At 36.2% G+C, this 16843-nt stretch overlaps 1 protein-coding gene across 2 annotated transcripts in view; it reads left to right on the top strand.

Moving 5' to 3' along the window:
• Nucleotides 1–16843, top strand: part of ELOVL7 (ELOVL fatty acid elongase 7) — an 87086-nt gene that overhangs the window by 55115 nt on the left and 15128 nt on the right. Inside the window, exons 3-6 of one of the 2 annotated variants that reach the window (XM_037798727.1) lie at nucleotides 7200–7390; nucleotides 10607–10687; nucleotides 10946–11002; nucleotides 12796–12901. In XM_037798727.1, coding sequence (XP_037654655.1) covers nucleotides 7200–7390; nucleotides 10607–10687; nucleotides 10946–11002; nucleotides 12796–12901 — 435 coding nt within the window. The remainder of the gene's footprint in view (nucleotides 1–7199; nucleotides 7391–10606; nucleotides 10688–10945; nucleotides 11003–12795; nucleotides 12902–16843) is intronic. The other variant, XM_037798728.1, reaches the window with a different exon arrangement.

Below are 16843 nucleotides of genomic sequence, written 5' to 3'. Positions count from 1 at the left end.
TCTTATTTATTTATTAGTTTTTAAACGTATGTAATGCTGCAAAGAACATAGAGGTTTTTTAAAGTCATCCTTATTTGCAAGTTTACAGTAATGTGTTCTCATATATTCAGTATTCAATTTAGATACTAATTTTAATAGCTTTTCAAAGTAAAGGTCTACCTTACTTCTGAACTCTGAGAACTTGAAGTAGAGAAACAGATAGATTTGGGTACATTTTTTTTTTAGATAGAGCTGTTTAGAAGAACAGATCCCTTACTATCCAACTCTTGCTGTTCACTATCCTAAATGCAGGAACCCAGTAGATTCAGATAATCACTCTTCTAACTCAAGAGCCAAATAGGACTATCTATCTGGGACTATAGAAATAATCACTGTCTGTTTAGTTCTAGAAGTGTAAGATGCTTTAATGTGAACCACTTCAGAATTCCACTTTTATCAATTCTTTACTTTTTATTAGCAATGCTGACTAATATTAGATTTAAAAAAAAGAATGACAAAGGGGCTGGAGGTGGGTAAAGATAAGGAGTGAGGAGAGTCCTGGAAATGGCATTGCAAACAGTACAAGGTAGAGGAGAGAAAAGGCAGGGGGAAGGCAGGGAATGCTGCAGATCTACAGTTACATGAATTTGAAGACTTGAAAGAGGAGTGAGAGCATAGGGATATGTAATGAGAAGATCTAGATTTAAGTTCTGACACTGCTGTTGACTGGCTGCGTGATCTTGGACTATTTATCATCTGTGAGTCAAACAGAAATGAGTACAGTACCTACCAGCTATTGAACAATATGTAGCAAAGTGCTGTTAATTGGGAAGTATCCCAACACAAAAGGTGGTGATGGAGGGATTTTACTTTTAAATAATTTTAACCTAGCATATCACTTTTGTAAGAAGTTACTTCACATTTTCTTTTCCTGCCAGGGTCTAGAAGGGTTAAAATGTTTTGTGCTGAGATTTACAGTTTATGAGAACACTGTTAGGTATAATTGGAGAGTTTTTCCTTTTACTTTGTGTGGTATTGATCTCCAAGAGCCATTAGAAATCATTTCTGGCCATCGTAGTCCGGTTTTACTTTGCTTACCCTGGAAAGTTCTGAACCCATGACCAAGGGCCAAGAATTTCAAGTGTATTCTTGGCTTTGGCCCTAATCCTAAGAGGCCTTCAGGGAAACTTACTGATATTCATTGGTTTTCTGATTGCTTGAGAGGTGGGGGTTATGCATAGTTATTTCACGTGGAAAATTCCACAGCTGCAGAATTATAAAATGGTTTAATTAATACTTAAGCTATAAGAGGATTTGTTATGATTCTTAAATATTAAATGTCAGATTTAGAAATAATGCTACAGTAGCATTTGGACTGTGGAATAATGAAAAAGTTTTTAACATTTAAAAATCAACTTTCCTTATATTTAGATAACAATAATGACTTTTCAGATGTGATTTTTTTTTGTTTGTAATAAGATTGAGTATGAGTAAGAACACTTGCCATTCTGAACCTTTAATATTTCATAAAGTATGAGAGGTACATGTTTGCTTTTCCTTGTAGCTTCTTCAACTTATTGGTTCTTGAAATTCTAAAGGGTGTACTCTTTGAGCTGGTACATGCTACTTAAGAGAAGAGCACTCTCTTACAAGTAGTTGATGGAAAAGTTCATTAATATTCTATGCATGTCACACTTCTACTTTCCTTGTACTCTCTCTGGAACACTCTTAGCCAAAAAATTATTAGGCTTGTAATAAGTCAAAACTTTGGTAATCACTGGAAGACTTCCTGCCTTCCAATTCTCTGCTTTTACCTTGGCTCTACTTATGACACTTAAATTGAATTCTGGTGCCAAATAGAAGAGTGTATGAACTATAATTAAAGGGAGACACTCCCTCCCTCATCAGCCTTTTGTCTCTGGAGAAAGAGCTAACCCCACCCCTGAACATAATGTAATTGGTGGGATCACAGACTGAGTCAGAGTTAACTCTAAAGGTCATTGAGCAATCCCTTCTATAATATCTCTGTCACATCATCCTCCATACCTGACTTGTTGACTTCTCGTGTTGGGGAGCTCACCACCTCACATGAAAGTGGACTCCCTATTCAAAAGGTAAAACTGTTGATGAGAGAGAAGGCAGGAAATGTGAAGAACACCAAGAGTCATGGACATCATACTAAAGATTTGCTTTTATTTGTTCAGTAAGGGTGAGCTAATTGAAGCTGGGGAATAATCTGAGTAGAGCTGTATTTTTAGAAAGCGAATTTGGGACTTTTATGGAACACAGGATGTAGCAGATTGGACCAGGAGGCAGGGAAACCACATAAGAGACTACTGCAGAGCACCTAGTAAGGGACACTGTGGCCCTGATTATAGGTGAAGAAAAGTAGGTCACACACAAAACTCCTGGTTCTTAACTCTGATAATTCATCATGGTCACCTTAGCAACTTTTTATAAAATGGTTGCCTGGGACCCATGTCCTGCAATTCTGATTCAGTTGGACCAGGGTCGTTTTTTTGCCACTTGGTTTTTTTTTAATACAGTTTAATTGAGATATATTCACACACCCTACGGTCATCCATAGTATACAATCATTTGTTCACAGCACCATCATACATTTGTGCGTTCATCACCAGAATCAATTTTTGAACCTTTTCCTTACTCCAGAATAAAAATAAAAGCAAAAAAGAACACCCAAAACTTTCCGTCCCCTCCATCCCACCCTATTCTTCATCTAATTTTTGTCCCCATTTTTCTACTCATCTGTCTATTCACTGGATAAAGGGAATGTGAGCCACAAGGTTTTCACAACCATACAGTCATACTGTGCAAGCTACATAGTTATACAGTCGTCTTCAAGAATCAAGGTCACTGTGTTGCAGTTTGACAGCTTCAGGTATTTCCCTCTAGCCATTCCAACAAACTAAAAAGTGATAATCTATATAGCTCCAGAGTGACCTCACGACTCCATTTGAAATCTCTCAGTCACTGGTTACCGCTTGATTTTTAAGTACAAGTACTCCAGAAGTGATACTGAGGTGCTGACAGAATTGAGATTTGCTGGAATAACAGTAGCAAAACTTACTGAGTGCTTAAGATATGCTGGGCACTTTGGATATAATCTCATTAAATCTTCTATGAGATAGATGCTGTTTTATGCCCAATTCACAGATGAAGAAACCAAGCAGGGAGAAGTTAAGTAAATTGCCCAAGGTTACATAACTAGACCAGGTTTAGAACCTACGTCATCTGACTCCAGAGTTTGTTGAAACAGGAGAAAAATATTGGTATTTTTTAAATATTATTATTAGCTTGGAAAATAATGTGCAATTAAATGAACTGTCATTTCCCAAAAGGTATCATGATTTTTTTTAATCAACAGAACTTGAAATTATGCACAGGATTTTAAGAAAATGTGTGTGCTGAAAATGTTAAATTGCAGGAAAAATTATTTATTTTAAAATTTTCTTCTGCTTCATAGGCCAGCTCAGCTTGCTTTCCCTGGCTTGGTCTCTTTCTCTTGCTACCAGAGGAAGAAAAGAAACATGATGCCATTTGATTCTTATCTCCCCATTGAATCAATGAAGGAATAAAGTAAAATTTATCTCTAATTCAGACTGACACTTAACATACTCATATCATCTGTTAGTAAGAGAAACATTTGAAATTGCTTATAAAGAAAAAATAAATTAAAATCACCCATACTCTCACCACCCAAAAGTGACAGTGTTAAAATTGTTCCAGAGGTCTCTTTTTTTAAAAAATTCAGTTTTATCGAGATATATTCACATGCCATACAGTCATCTATGGTGTACAATCCCCTGTTCACAGTACCATCATATAGTTATGTATTCATCACCCCAATCTATTCCTTACACCAGAAAGAATCAGAGTAAGAATAAAAAATAAAAGGAAAAAAGAACACCCAAATCACCCCCTCCAACCCACTCTATTTTTCATTCAGTTTTTGTCCCCATTTTTCTACTCATCCATCCATACACTGGATAAAGGTAGTGTGATACACAAGGTTTTCACAATCACACTGTCACTCCTTGTAAGCTACTTTGTTATACAGTCATCTTCAAGAGTCAAGGCTACTGGGTTGGAGTTTGATAGTTTCAGGTATTTACTTCTAGCTTTTCCAATACATTAAAACCTAAAAAGTGTTATCTATATAGTGCATAAGAATGTCCACCAGAGTGACCTCTCGACTCTATCTGAAATCTCTCAGCCACGGAAGCTTTATTTTGTTTCATTTCACATCCCCCTTTTGGTCAAGAAGATGTTCTCAATCCCACGATGCCGGGTCCAGATTCGTCTCCGGGAGTTACATCCTGTGTTGCCAGGGAGATTTACACCCCTGGGAGTCAGGTCTCACATGGGGGGGGAGGGGAGGGGGCAGTGAGATCACCTGCCAAGGTGGCTTACTTAGAGAGAGAGGGCCACATCTGAGCAACAAAGAGGCACTCAGGGGGAGACTCTTATAAGCAGGTTTAGCCTGTCCTTTGCAGTAACAAGCTTCATAAGGGCAAGCCCCAAGACAGAGGGCTTGGCATACCAAGCCGTCAGTCAGAGGTCTCTTTTGATACTGGTTTTAAGTCCTTATTTCATTAGGCATAAAAACTAGACATATTAATATGGTTTATAATGTTCATGTATTTGAGGTTTGTGTTACTTACTGATAGAAGACATCCATCAGTTTGATCAATTCTAATTCTGTGCCGTGATCCTCAGTTCTGTGTGACCACTTTTATTTACTGAGACTTTTATGAAGTATGGGCCTGTTGCTAGATTCCTAGTGGCCATTTAAATTGCATGTGGCAAACAGATGTCCTAGGTAACCTGCCATTGTTAAAGGAAGAAGAACTAATAGAGCCAATAAAAGAATAATATGTATCTGAGCAGTTGATTTTAATCAAGGCTTTTCTTTATTTCAAACCATGAAACTTCTTAAAATGAGAGACTTTTGAGAATTTTGCATTTTTAAGAATGTCTGTCAACAAACATTTATTGAATTTCTCTTTCGTATGTGATACTTCACTAAAATTGTTCTTGCCAAGAACATCAATTACTTCCTTTTGTTAAATCCAATGGTGGTCTTCAGTCCACATTTTACTTGCCTTCTCTGCCACATTTGATACTTTGTTTCTTTCCAAAAATTCACTTTCCTCTAGACCTCAGGATGTCTCACTTTAGTGGTTTTCTTTCTGCCTCTCTAGCTGCTTATTCTGTCTCTACAGTTTTTCTCTTCTGTCACGCATTCTTTATATGTAGAGTCCCTGAGATTCCATCCTTAGCAATTTACTCTCCTTACTCCACCTACTTCTCTGAAGCTAGTCTCACAGCCTTTATCATTCATCATTTATTTAATTATGACTGTCAAACCTACATCTCTGGCACAGATCTCTCTTAATTTCAGACCCATACATCTGGGTGCCCGTGGGAATCTCCACATGATTTTTTTTCAGGCATCCCAAATATAAGATGTTCTAAAATATAAGCCATCTCTCCCTGACCCATCTTGCCCCTTCTACTGTGTTCCCAGTCTCAATGATGGTATAGCTATCCAAACAAAAAATCTGAATGTTCATCTTAATTTCTATAAAAGAAACCTGTTTGTTTAGCCCAGAATTCCCAGTAGACCCTCCCTTTCCCTCCCCTTTTTGTGGAAAGTCTTTAAATATCTTGCTTCCATTGCATAGTGTGAGACAGCTGGTATAAGATATAAGGTAAGGAACATACTTATTTTCCTTCCAGCTGGTGAGTTTTCCTATCAACCCTTGTTGAATAATCTCTCCCCTCCCTGCCTGTTTATGAGGTTTCCTTTACCATATATTAAATTCCTAACTATCTTGGAGTTTGTTTTAGATCTGACTGTTGGCTCTATTTTTTTTGTTTGTTTGTTTTGTTTTTTGAGAAAGAGCATCTTTGGTATTTTTGAGTAAGACCCATGTGAATGCAGAATAAATCATTTTTAATAGCTAAAGCCATAAACTAGTACATTAAATAGTTTGTCAAACGTGAGCTCTCCAGTACTAAAATCGAGAACAAGTGAGCCATCTATCATTTTGCATTGGATGTGAAGTCAGACACAAAGGGGTATTGAAAAATTTTTAGTAAAAGGCCACTGCTAATGATAGTGGTTTAAATGAGCAAGCACAGTATTCCCTCACCCCTCTTTTTCCAATTGATAAAAATGGTGGTATTTAGCATACTGATATTAGTCCACACTGAATTTTGAATTGATGCACATGGAACCTTGTCCATACTTACTTTCCTTCATAATGCTCTAACTTCATGGACAATTTAGTAAAATTACACCTGAAGTACTTAAAATTACAGAATTAATTACATTTCACCTTAAGTTGTGATTTTAATTGAACTCTGGGGGCTTGGCATTGATCGGGTGAATTTCTGTTTCACAGTTTTGAAGTAAATTCTTTTTTTTTTTGCCCAAAATCTCATGTTGAGTAGCCAACATTTTGGACACCTAGAACCCACATTTTGGCTATTGAGATCACGCTAAAGTCTCTTTGAACTCTACAATTCCATGATATTGTGTATGTGGAAGTGTCCCAGTTTTCTTGAGGAAAGAAGAGAATTAAGAAGCAAATGTGTTTTTATATACAGAAGAAACTCTGGATGGAAAAACTCTAAAATGTTAATGGTGGTTGTAGATGAATAGTTGGATTTACTGGAAGTCCTGTTTGCACCTCCAAATCTACTGTTCCTCTTATGCTGTGTCTCACAGGCTGACCAGTAAGGACTACATCCATGGGCTAGCTCGCTTGCCCTCTGGTTTCTCATTGGGTTCAGCCAATGGAGAGCCTTAAGAAATTTGAGAGAGGGAAGAAGGTGAATTAGGGTATCTTTTCCCCTGGCCCATTACTTGCAGAATTGTCTTAGGCTGGCTGAATCCCTCAACTAAACGTCTCAGCTCCTCTCAAGGAGGGCTTCTCTGCATGACTGTTTCCTTCTGGGTTCTGGTAAGAGCTACTTCCCCTTGCCCTTTCAAGCCTACTGGTGGTAACAGCCCCACGATTTCTAGTCCCAGGATGCTTCAGTATGCCAGAAGTCCGTTCACCCTGCCCAAGGATACTGCCCAAATAGTCCACTGTTAAAGCTAGGATCTAGGTGCTAGGTGTAAAGAAATGTTAGTTGCTGTTGCTAATCTCTTGGCTAAGTGGGTATGCATTTACATCTTGTTTTTCTCTTAGATCCAAGAGTTGAAGACTGGCTCCTCATGTCCTCACCTCTGCCACAAACCATCATCCTGGGACTCTATGTCTATTTTGTCACTTCTGTGGGACCAAAGCTCATGGAGAATCGAAAGCCCTTTGAACTCAAGAAAGCAATGATAACATACAATTTTTTCATAGTACTCCTTTCTATGTATATGTGTTATGAGGCAAGTGTTTTCAGTATTCCTAATGGGAGAATTTTGCCTGAACCTTCTGCTTACCTGTCATTATGTTTCTTGTTATGACTGTAAGGGTTGAGATTTAAGGAACTTTAGAAAATGAGCTCACTAAATCAGATATTTACCTACAGATTGTTATGAATAGACCAGATAATGAATTCTTTATAGGATTTCCATATAGTCCACCTCACATTTAGCGAGAAAGATTAATGTCTAGCCCAGGTACTGGCACATGGTTAGTCTTAATAAAGATTGACTGAATTCATAAATGGTAGTTTTGAGGAAACTCCTATTTGGAGAAATTAAATAATTTACTCAAAGTAGTATAGGTGGTAATTATATTTGAACCCTGGTCTGACATCAGAGCTTATTCTGCCTACCTATTGAGTTCTCATCATTAAGATAGCACCTTTGGTTTCTGCATACTCCCATGCACTATAAGATGGTGCACTGTTTTTGTCTGGTTTAACTAGGTTTTGGGGACTCATACAAAGCAGTAAGTGAGGGGGCTTGTCCCTTAATTGTCATTAAGGGAAATGGGGATCTTCTAGGACTCAAAAGCAAATGCATGAATCCTCCCTCCCCCTCTCTGCTATTAATATGCCTCAGCCACCCTCACATACAGGCTTTTCTGGGATTTCTTGATTCTTTTCCAATACCAGCAGGTTTCCTCTTCCTCTATTCCTTATTTACTTCTTCTGTAACACGTCTTACGCCTACTCAGAACCGGGGCTCACTCAGGTCCCCGCAAGGCCCGCTGGCCTCTCTTGACACCATCACCTCTCCATTTCAACCCGGATCCTGCTGCTAATCTACTTGATCAGGTCACCCTTAATCCACTTGGACCTTATTTCTAACAGGCATCCTGAAGTCTGGACTCACTTTGCTACCTTCTATTTCTTCTACTTTGTTTCCAGAATTAACTTACAGGCCACTCTTACTGTCCCTTCTGGAATGTGGGCAACTGAAAGGAAAAGAATAACAGGGATGGGAAGCAGAGAAAAATGCATGCTCTTAGTGTGTCATCAGAGATATGCTGTAGCATTTGATAGTACAGAATTAAGAACACACCTGGAAACCAGGCAACAGGAACTAGTTAATCCTGATTCTGCTACTAACTAGCTACCTGATTTTGAGCAAGTTACTTTACCTTATAAAGTCAAGATAGAACCATTTGTCTCTCAAGCCCCTTCAAGCTCAAATATTCTTAGGTTCTGTGTCTGATTGTGTCATTGATTGTGATATTGCCAAGTATACTTCTCAGGCTTGGAAGGAATCCAGTTATAATCAGTTTGGGCTTGTGCATTAGCAGTTACAAATAAAAAGAAGGTTTGAAAATACCTGAATTTAAGATGGTTTCTATCTTTTATTAACCACTAATACTTGTATTACTTATACAACAGTTTCAAGATTTGTTACCTGCAAAATATAAATTATTATTCTTTCTTACTTTTAGCATGAACTATAGACATGTGTCTAAAGCGCCACAGGTTGTTGGAATGTTCTTAAACAAAATATTAGGAAAGTAGTAAGTTCCATATTCTGTTTAAACAAAGACTTTGACAGCCAAGCAGCATGCCATCCCCAGGACTCATCTGAACACATGGGTTGTTGTGTGTTTTCATTTGGTATACAAAACGAACACCTCGGCTAGGAATGTGAGGCCAAATGCAATCAAGGTGATAGGGAAGCACATCAGACTAAAAGAACACACGTGCTTCATTTTATAGTGATTGAACATGCTAGTTACTTGTCTGCAATCAGATACTAAAAAGAGAGACCAAGTTAGACCATGTCACACATCACACAACTTCTTCAGAGTATTGCTTGTTTTGGGGAGGGGTAGGTGGAGGATTAGTCATCATAATTTAAGTTAATAGCTCCTGGACCTTGACTGTTACTTGTATCAGTCAGAACTGAGTATGAAGCTACTCATTAATAGATCAGGATTTTGTAAAACAGAATTAGCTACTTCTGTGCCACATTGCCTTGAGAAAATTTATTGACTTGTTTTTGTAAGGTACTTTTCTCACCCATGAAATATATTTATCATATTTTTCTGACTTTTAATCTTCAAGATTTTGTAGTTTATCAAGTTAACAGTATGATTAAATTATCTTATGAATCAAGCTAGGAACTGATATCAGAAAAGGACAATGTGTTTTAAGATACCATATTTTAAATATTTGTTCTGTTTGCTTTTTTTCTTTTCCCTATTAAAATATCATTCTGAAAATACTTCAAAACCCTGTTTTTAGAAGTTACTTTATGTTAAAGTTGTAATTTTAGCTTTAATAGTAATTAAAAATAATTTAAAGTTTGCCTCAATGGAAGAAAATGTATAACCATTAAACTCAGGAAGCAGACATTCTAAGAAAGATGCTGGCACTTGTGAGAATAGGATGTCAGAAGAGAAGAACTGATCATCATCTTAGCATCATAATTAAGGCAAACATTTAATGTATGCATTAATTAAAATTGGGGAGCCACTGGCTTTTCATTTTCAGATATTGTTTAAAAAGATCTTCCCACCATCAAACTGAAAGAATGTCGATATCATCTTTGAATTACAGTTGAGCCTTATTAACAATAGGCTTTCTCTTCCCACCGCTGGTCTAAGGTCACTTCGTGGGTGTCATGGAATTAAGGCTTGCCAGATTGCACTGCCTTTTTAAGAAGAGATTTTCTTTTCTTACTTGTCATGTGAATCCAAAACAAAACTGATATCTGAGTACTGGGTTTGGTCAATCTTGATTTTAAATGACCGTTTATTTATTGACTAATTGAAAAGATTGGAAATAGCAGAAAAGACTGAATTTATACCGTTTTTCCCTTTAGAGCCTACAAACACACCCACACATTCATTCATAGATGTACATATGATAACTCACCTACCAGTAATTTGCTGTTCAAGCAAAATACTCCCAGTGTTTTGTTCTTCACTATGTTAGAATAGACATTACAAGATATGGACATTTTAGTCAGAACACAGATTATATAAATAATATATGGGTTTGAGGTTTTGAAAATTCTTGTAGCTGCCTCATCAAGCTTCCTCATAGATTGTTTTAATATTTCTTTCCCTCTGCACAGTGACTGCTGATTCAACTGATATTAGGTAAAGAACAGACATAATCAAAACCACCTTTGTTGTAAATATTGAGCAAATGCTTCCTTCTTTAATATGCATGTGCTCTCTTGCAGTTTGTGATGTCTGGCTGGGGTACAGGTTATTCATTTCAGTGTGAAATTGTTGATTATTCACGGTCACCTGCAGCTTTGAGAGTAAGTTTCTCTTTGGAAAAACTTGTAACTCAAAATCAATTTAAATAACTTTAAAGACTCTATTTCCAACACTGGGTATAAATTCAGAATGAGTCAATGACTCAGTTATCAGATTATTTGTAGTGTAAAATATCTAAAAATTATGAGAACGAATCAAAGAAAGTCAGGTGGGGTGTTTTCTTTAAAATGAAAATTAGTGCTTTTCTTTTTTAATTTCCTGAATTTAACAATGATTTCATATCTCTTGTGTTTCTGCAGATGGCACACACCTGCTGGCTTTATTACTTCTCCAAATTTATTGAGCTATTAGATACTGTGAGTATGTGTTCACCACATTTGGTAAATATTTGATGTTTCAATGAAAGCAATTAAGTGCTATAGTCCAGTTGTCTCATAATTTTGGTTTTCTTTCCTCCTCAGGAATTATCTTTTATCTTTTATTAATCATTAACTTCACAGAATTGATAGGATAAGCTTATTTTCCATATTTTTCAAACTCCTAAAGGTTTTTTTCTATATCTACCTCATGATTAAGATAAGCATATAACTGTCATATACTCTACAAAGCTGTGCATCTTTATGTAGATAAATGATGGTTACTTTATGAAGGAAGTTCAGGAAGCAAATAGCAAAAAACATTGTAGCTTTGGTCCTTTATACCAAAGTACTCTTTCATCCATACTTCTTTAAGAGTATAAATGCTTCAAAAGTCATAAACTTAGCATACACACTAGGATGTTAAACCCCTGGGGTATCAGTAATTTTGATTACACTAAAACTATCCTCCATCTTCTTTTCTAAAATCCATGCTTACTGGGACCTCTGTCTTCCTGCTTAAGATCCTGGTGAGGATTAACTTGAACTTGGGTGACTGGGCCTTGCGAGAAGCAGATGCTATGGATTAGGGTTTGTGGTGAGAGGAAAAAGTCCTGTACATATTTCCAAAGTAACTTAGGAAAACTGGATTTTTATTGTATCTCTGTGTATGTGGAGCTGGTTATCTGGAACTAGTTCTAGGTCTGACACTGACAAGCATGTTCTCCATACAGAATAAATGCCACTAAATTTGTTGTAGCAAATCCCAACATGTTTTACCTTTTCAGTTGACTAAACACAGTGTTGGAATTGGAAGGAACTTTAGTGACCATCAAATTTTAGTATGCATCAGAATCATCTGGAGGGCTTCTGAACACAGATTTCTGGTTCCCACCCACAGATTTTCTGATTTAGTAGGTCTTGATTGGGGCACAATAATTTGCATTTCTAGCAAGCTCCCAGGTGATTCTAATGTTTCTGGTTCAGGCTGAGAACTCTTGCTATGGTCTAGTGTTTCTCAGCCCTCATGGCACAGTAGAATTAATTGCATTTAAAACTAGTCCCACTCCAAGAGATTTGGTAACAAACAGTCTGGAGTAGAAGCTTTCCGGGGATTCTAATATAGTGCCAGGGTTGAGAACTATTGATCTAGTGCCAAGCCCTCAATTTGAAAAAAAAAATTGAAGCCAAGAATTAAGTAACTTACCCAGAAGAATGTTGCTACTGACTGGACTAGGGTTGCTAGTTTATGGCTTTTTCTGTTGCACCATGCTGCTTTCTTCCGTGTGCATAAGCAGATGAATTTTGGCTTCATTGTTTGTTTTGCATGTTCTCAGTTCCAGCTCCTGTAAGGACACTGTCTCCTCTGTCATTTCCTAAGCTAAATTTCTCAAATACTCTTATTAATGCTATTCTTTGTGCTACTCTATTTAGTCCTGTATTTAGAAGTCTAGCTAGTCACTGATATTCTGAATTTTGTTTTTGAATATTATCCCCCCAAAAAACCTTCCTAGTCTCCTATATTCAGAAAGCTTTACTTTCTTTTCCATCTGATTTCCAAATAATTTCAGTCCTAAGAATTAAAACTCCTCTGCTTCCCCACATACTTCAAAATCCACTGAATATTTTGAACTGCCCCTTAGAGAGTCAGTGGCTTCTGTGAGCATTCCATAAGGCAACCCTTTCAAAGCAAATTATGATGGGAAATAGTTTGTACTTTACCAGTATTTTTGTAATACTGATAAATCATTGCATGATTGTGTATGAACTTGACTTTCTTTAAATTATTTCAGATCTTTTTTGTTCTGCGTAAGAAAAATAGCCAAGTTACTTTCCTGCATGTCTTCCATCATACCATCATGCCATGGACCTGGTGGTTTGGAGTCAAATTTGCTGCAGGTAGCTAAGGGCGAATTGGGATCATGTGTTACAAATAATAACATTTCTGTATGCCGTAAACACAAATTTTATCCTTAGATGTGATTTAAAAGAGACTCAAAAAATCAGAGAGCCCCTTTGGTCAGACTTCTGACTTTCATTAATTAACCTGAGGCTTAACTAGGTTTTCCCCCCATGCTTCAGATACACATAACTTTTGGGCATAATCTTCTACACACATCCTTTAGTTGTTTTGTTTAGATTTTATTCTTTTCCCATAGAGTCCTATTAGATGTCTTTAATTTTTAAAAGATAAATAATAAACAAACATACAAACAAAATGGTGAAAACTCTGGCTTATGGGAGTATTGTTAGATAACTATTCCTTATACTTTTCTAGGAAGTTAGTATGTTTATCTCTAATTCCATGCCTTCTTTGTTTTCAAATTTTAAAAAACTGACATCCACCAGAACTCCTAACAACCTTTTAAAGACTGTCAAGTTGCAGTTGTGCCAACTTCCTTAAGCAGCCTACCACATTTAAAGGATGTTTTGATATTGTTTTTAGGTCAAAAATAGTCTAAATCAAACACTTGGCAAATGGGCTCTTTTGTTTGGTTAGTTTTGGTTTTATTCTTCTGAACAGCTAGAATTTGAAAAACAGGAAGTTAAGTAATTTTACCCTATTATAAAGTTTTAAGTAAGTGATGTCCTCAAGAACATATTCTTACCTTATTATCAAAACTTGGTTGGGGATTTTTTTATGTAATTTCTTAAATTTAAGAAGTCTTCAAGTAGGCCTGTAGACCTTATTAGACAGTGCATTAGCATGCTTTAACATTTCTGTGAATAACTCATTCTGTTTGTCAGTCTAACTCTCCCAGACTAAAAGATAAAGGAAACTAGTATTTGAGTTCTGGTCTCTCCAGCCATGAGGGAAAACTCTGTATGTCCCAGGGCATTAGAGGATGTGAAAAAGCCAGTGGCAGGAAGGAGCTACCAGAACCCAGAGGAGCCACAAGGGCTATGAAATGTGAGTGAAGGATTGTCCACCCCATGGCCTATGGAAGTTGTTTTCCAGTATGTAAAGTATCTCTTGCAACAAATTGGCGTTTGTGGATTTGTTCTGTTCAGAATTTTTTTTTTTAATAACCATAGCTGCTTTTTCTTATAATGTATGTTAATGTAAAAATTGAACTAACCTTATTACATGGTAGTCTCATCTGTGTCCATTTCACACATCTAGGGTAGCTCTATTATTTAATCTCCATTATTTTACTTATCCCTACTCGCTTTACTTTTGTTTTCTTGAACATGCCACACTGTGCCTTTCAGTTCTACAATGATATTCACTGATATCTTGTTTGTGTTGGTGAAAAAACTGGATAATACCTAAGTATCCATTAATAGAATGGTTATGATTTCTTGTGTGTATATAATTGGGAAATACACATGATATTGAGAGGTATTTGGCTTTTCTTCTCTGGTAAGCAGCTTGATTCCTAAATGATCAGAAATAGATGATCAGAATAGATTCTATTTTTAAAGGACTCTAGAAAAGGTGTTTTCACACCCTTAATTTATTTATTCAGGTTTCTTTCATGAGACCAGAATACTATGTCACAACACTGAAAATAAATAGAAATAGAAAAAAGATTGGAAGGCAGTACCCCAAAATACAAACAAAGGTGATTTGGGTATATTGATAGAAAAACTGGTTTCCCTTCCCTTGTTTATCTTGTCTGTATTTTCCGGTTTTTCTATATTGAACATCTATCAGTTCTCTGGTCAAAATAATTTTTATTTAAAGAATGGATAGTTGAGCATTTTTTTTCTAACTTCTACCTTTGAGTCTATCGATAGTCTAGCTTTCATTTCAAAAGCAAGCAATGGTTTTCGATAGTGAGAATTTAAATTTGCTATACCTCAAGTTTTAAATGTTACTATCTTTATGGACTTCAGACACTTTATAACGGGTTCCTTGTCCACACTTTAATCTACCTCTCCTTTACAAAACTTAAATAATAGAAAATAATGATTTCTTCTCTAAGTCCATGATCCATGAGTTGGCATTTCCGTTCAGTCTTATGTGTAGAATTCTAGTGAATACTTCTACAGCATACCTGATTCGTATTCAGTGACAGGCATGGCAACCAGTGCTTCAGGGTTATTTCCAGAATTGTGGTTTGGTATTGGCTTCCATTCCTAGAATGAAACTGTCCAATTTAAACTGCTCTTTTCAAAACTGGAGCTGATTACTATCTAACATTTAATTTCCTGTTTGCCTATTGTACTCCTCTCTGGGATAATAGCAATCAGCTTTTCTTTTGTATATGATGAAAACATTTCTGTGGCAGATTTTTAATATAAAATATGTGTATGCTTTTGTCAAGAGAAATAGAGAAGTATGATAATTACCCAGGTGATTCCTTTATTTTTTCCAAACCAAAGGAGTAAAGTGTGATGGCCCTAATTCTAATTCATTCTGAGATCTGTGCTTTCAGACCTGTGATCATAAAGAAGAAAACAACTTTAGAAAATACTTATTAGAAAAGCCTTCCATGCAAGATATAAAAAGCATTATTAATTAAAATGTGATTGTTCTGTGAACAAGCTTATTAAAATAACTTCTCAAACAATAGTTATAACTAGAGAAAAAAGGCAAGTAAATTTTATTGGATAGCTTATTTTGATCAATAACCCATGCTCAACACTCTTAACTATACACTAGTGCTTTGTTAAATCCCTGTCTGTGTGATCCTCATGGGTCTGAATGTGTCTGAACGGAAAATGGACATTCTTCTACCGAATAATGGGAGCGGTGTCTTGGTGAGAAAGAATCTGATATAGTTCCTTATCAAGGTGAAATAGATTTCTTCCCTGTGTATAATTGTGAGACACAAATGGACTTAAGAGCTATTTGGCTTATTCCCTCTGTTAAGCAGGTTGACTCCTATCAGAAATAGGCAACTATTCTATTTTTGAATTACCCTAGAAAAGGTGTTTTCTCACCATTATAATGTATTTATTCAAGTTTCTTTTGGAAAAGAAGACTAATTCAAGTGTAAATAATAAACGTTGAAATGTTGTTAATAAGCCTCATTAATTCAGTGTCTTCTGACTTGAAATTTGTAATAATTAAGAGACTAGTTAAAATTTGATTTATTCTAATCAGGAGGGAAAAGTTTATGAACTATAGTGTGGTATAATTGAGGCTTTGGGAGAATGTTTAAACTACTGAAAAGTAATGATTTAAAATATATTATTTTAAGGGAGTACTTTAGCAGTAGTTTTTCTAAAAGTGTCTATAATTACTGTGATTAAAAATTATTGTTAAAGCCATGACCCAGAGACAGTGCACATGTGAGTGCACGGGCAGGGCCTGGCCTCTGACAGTGAGCCCTGCAGGGGGAAAAATAATTATTACTATTAAAAAGTAATTGGTTTCTCTACCAAACTCCAACCCAGCAGTCTGGACTCCTGAAGACAATTATATAATAATGTAGATTACAAGGGGTGACAGTGTGATTGTGAAGACCTTGTGGATCACACCCCCTTTATCTAGTGTATGGATGAGTGGAGGAATGGGGATAAAAACTAAAGGACAAATGGGTGGGATGGGGGGATGATTTGGGTGTTTTTTTTCACTTTTATTTTTTATTCTTGTTCTGGTTCTTTCTGATGTAAGGAAAATGTTCAGAGATAGACTGTGGTGATGAACGCATAACTATGTTATCATACTGTGGACAGTGGATTGTATATCATGGATGATTGTATGGTGTGTGAATGTATTTCAATAAAACTGAATTTAATAAAAAAAAAGAAATTAAAAAAAAAGTAATTGGTTTCTACTATGCAACAATTTTTATGACATTTGCCCTTTGAAGGTTACATTAGAAATAATTATTTTGTATTTTGCTTTAAACTTTCTGTAATTTGTAGTATATATGAATTCAGTCCCTT

This window comes from Choloepus didactylus, chromosome 11 (assembly GCF_015220235.1).
Source record: "Choloepus didactylus isolate mChoDid1 chromosome 11, mChoDid1.pri, whole genome shotgun sequence".
Lineage (NCBI taxonomy): Eukaryota > Metazoa > Chordata > Mammalia > Pilosa > Megalonychidae > Choloepus > Choloepus didactylus.
This window is presented reverse-complemented; position numbering and strand designations above follow the sequence as displayed.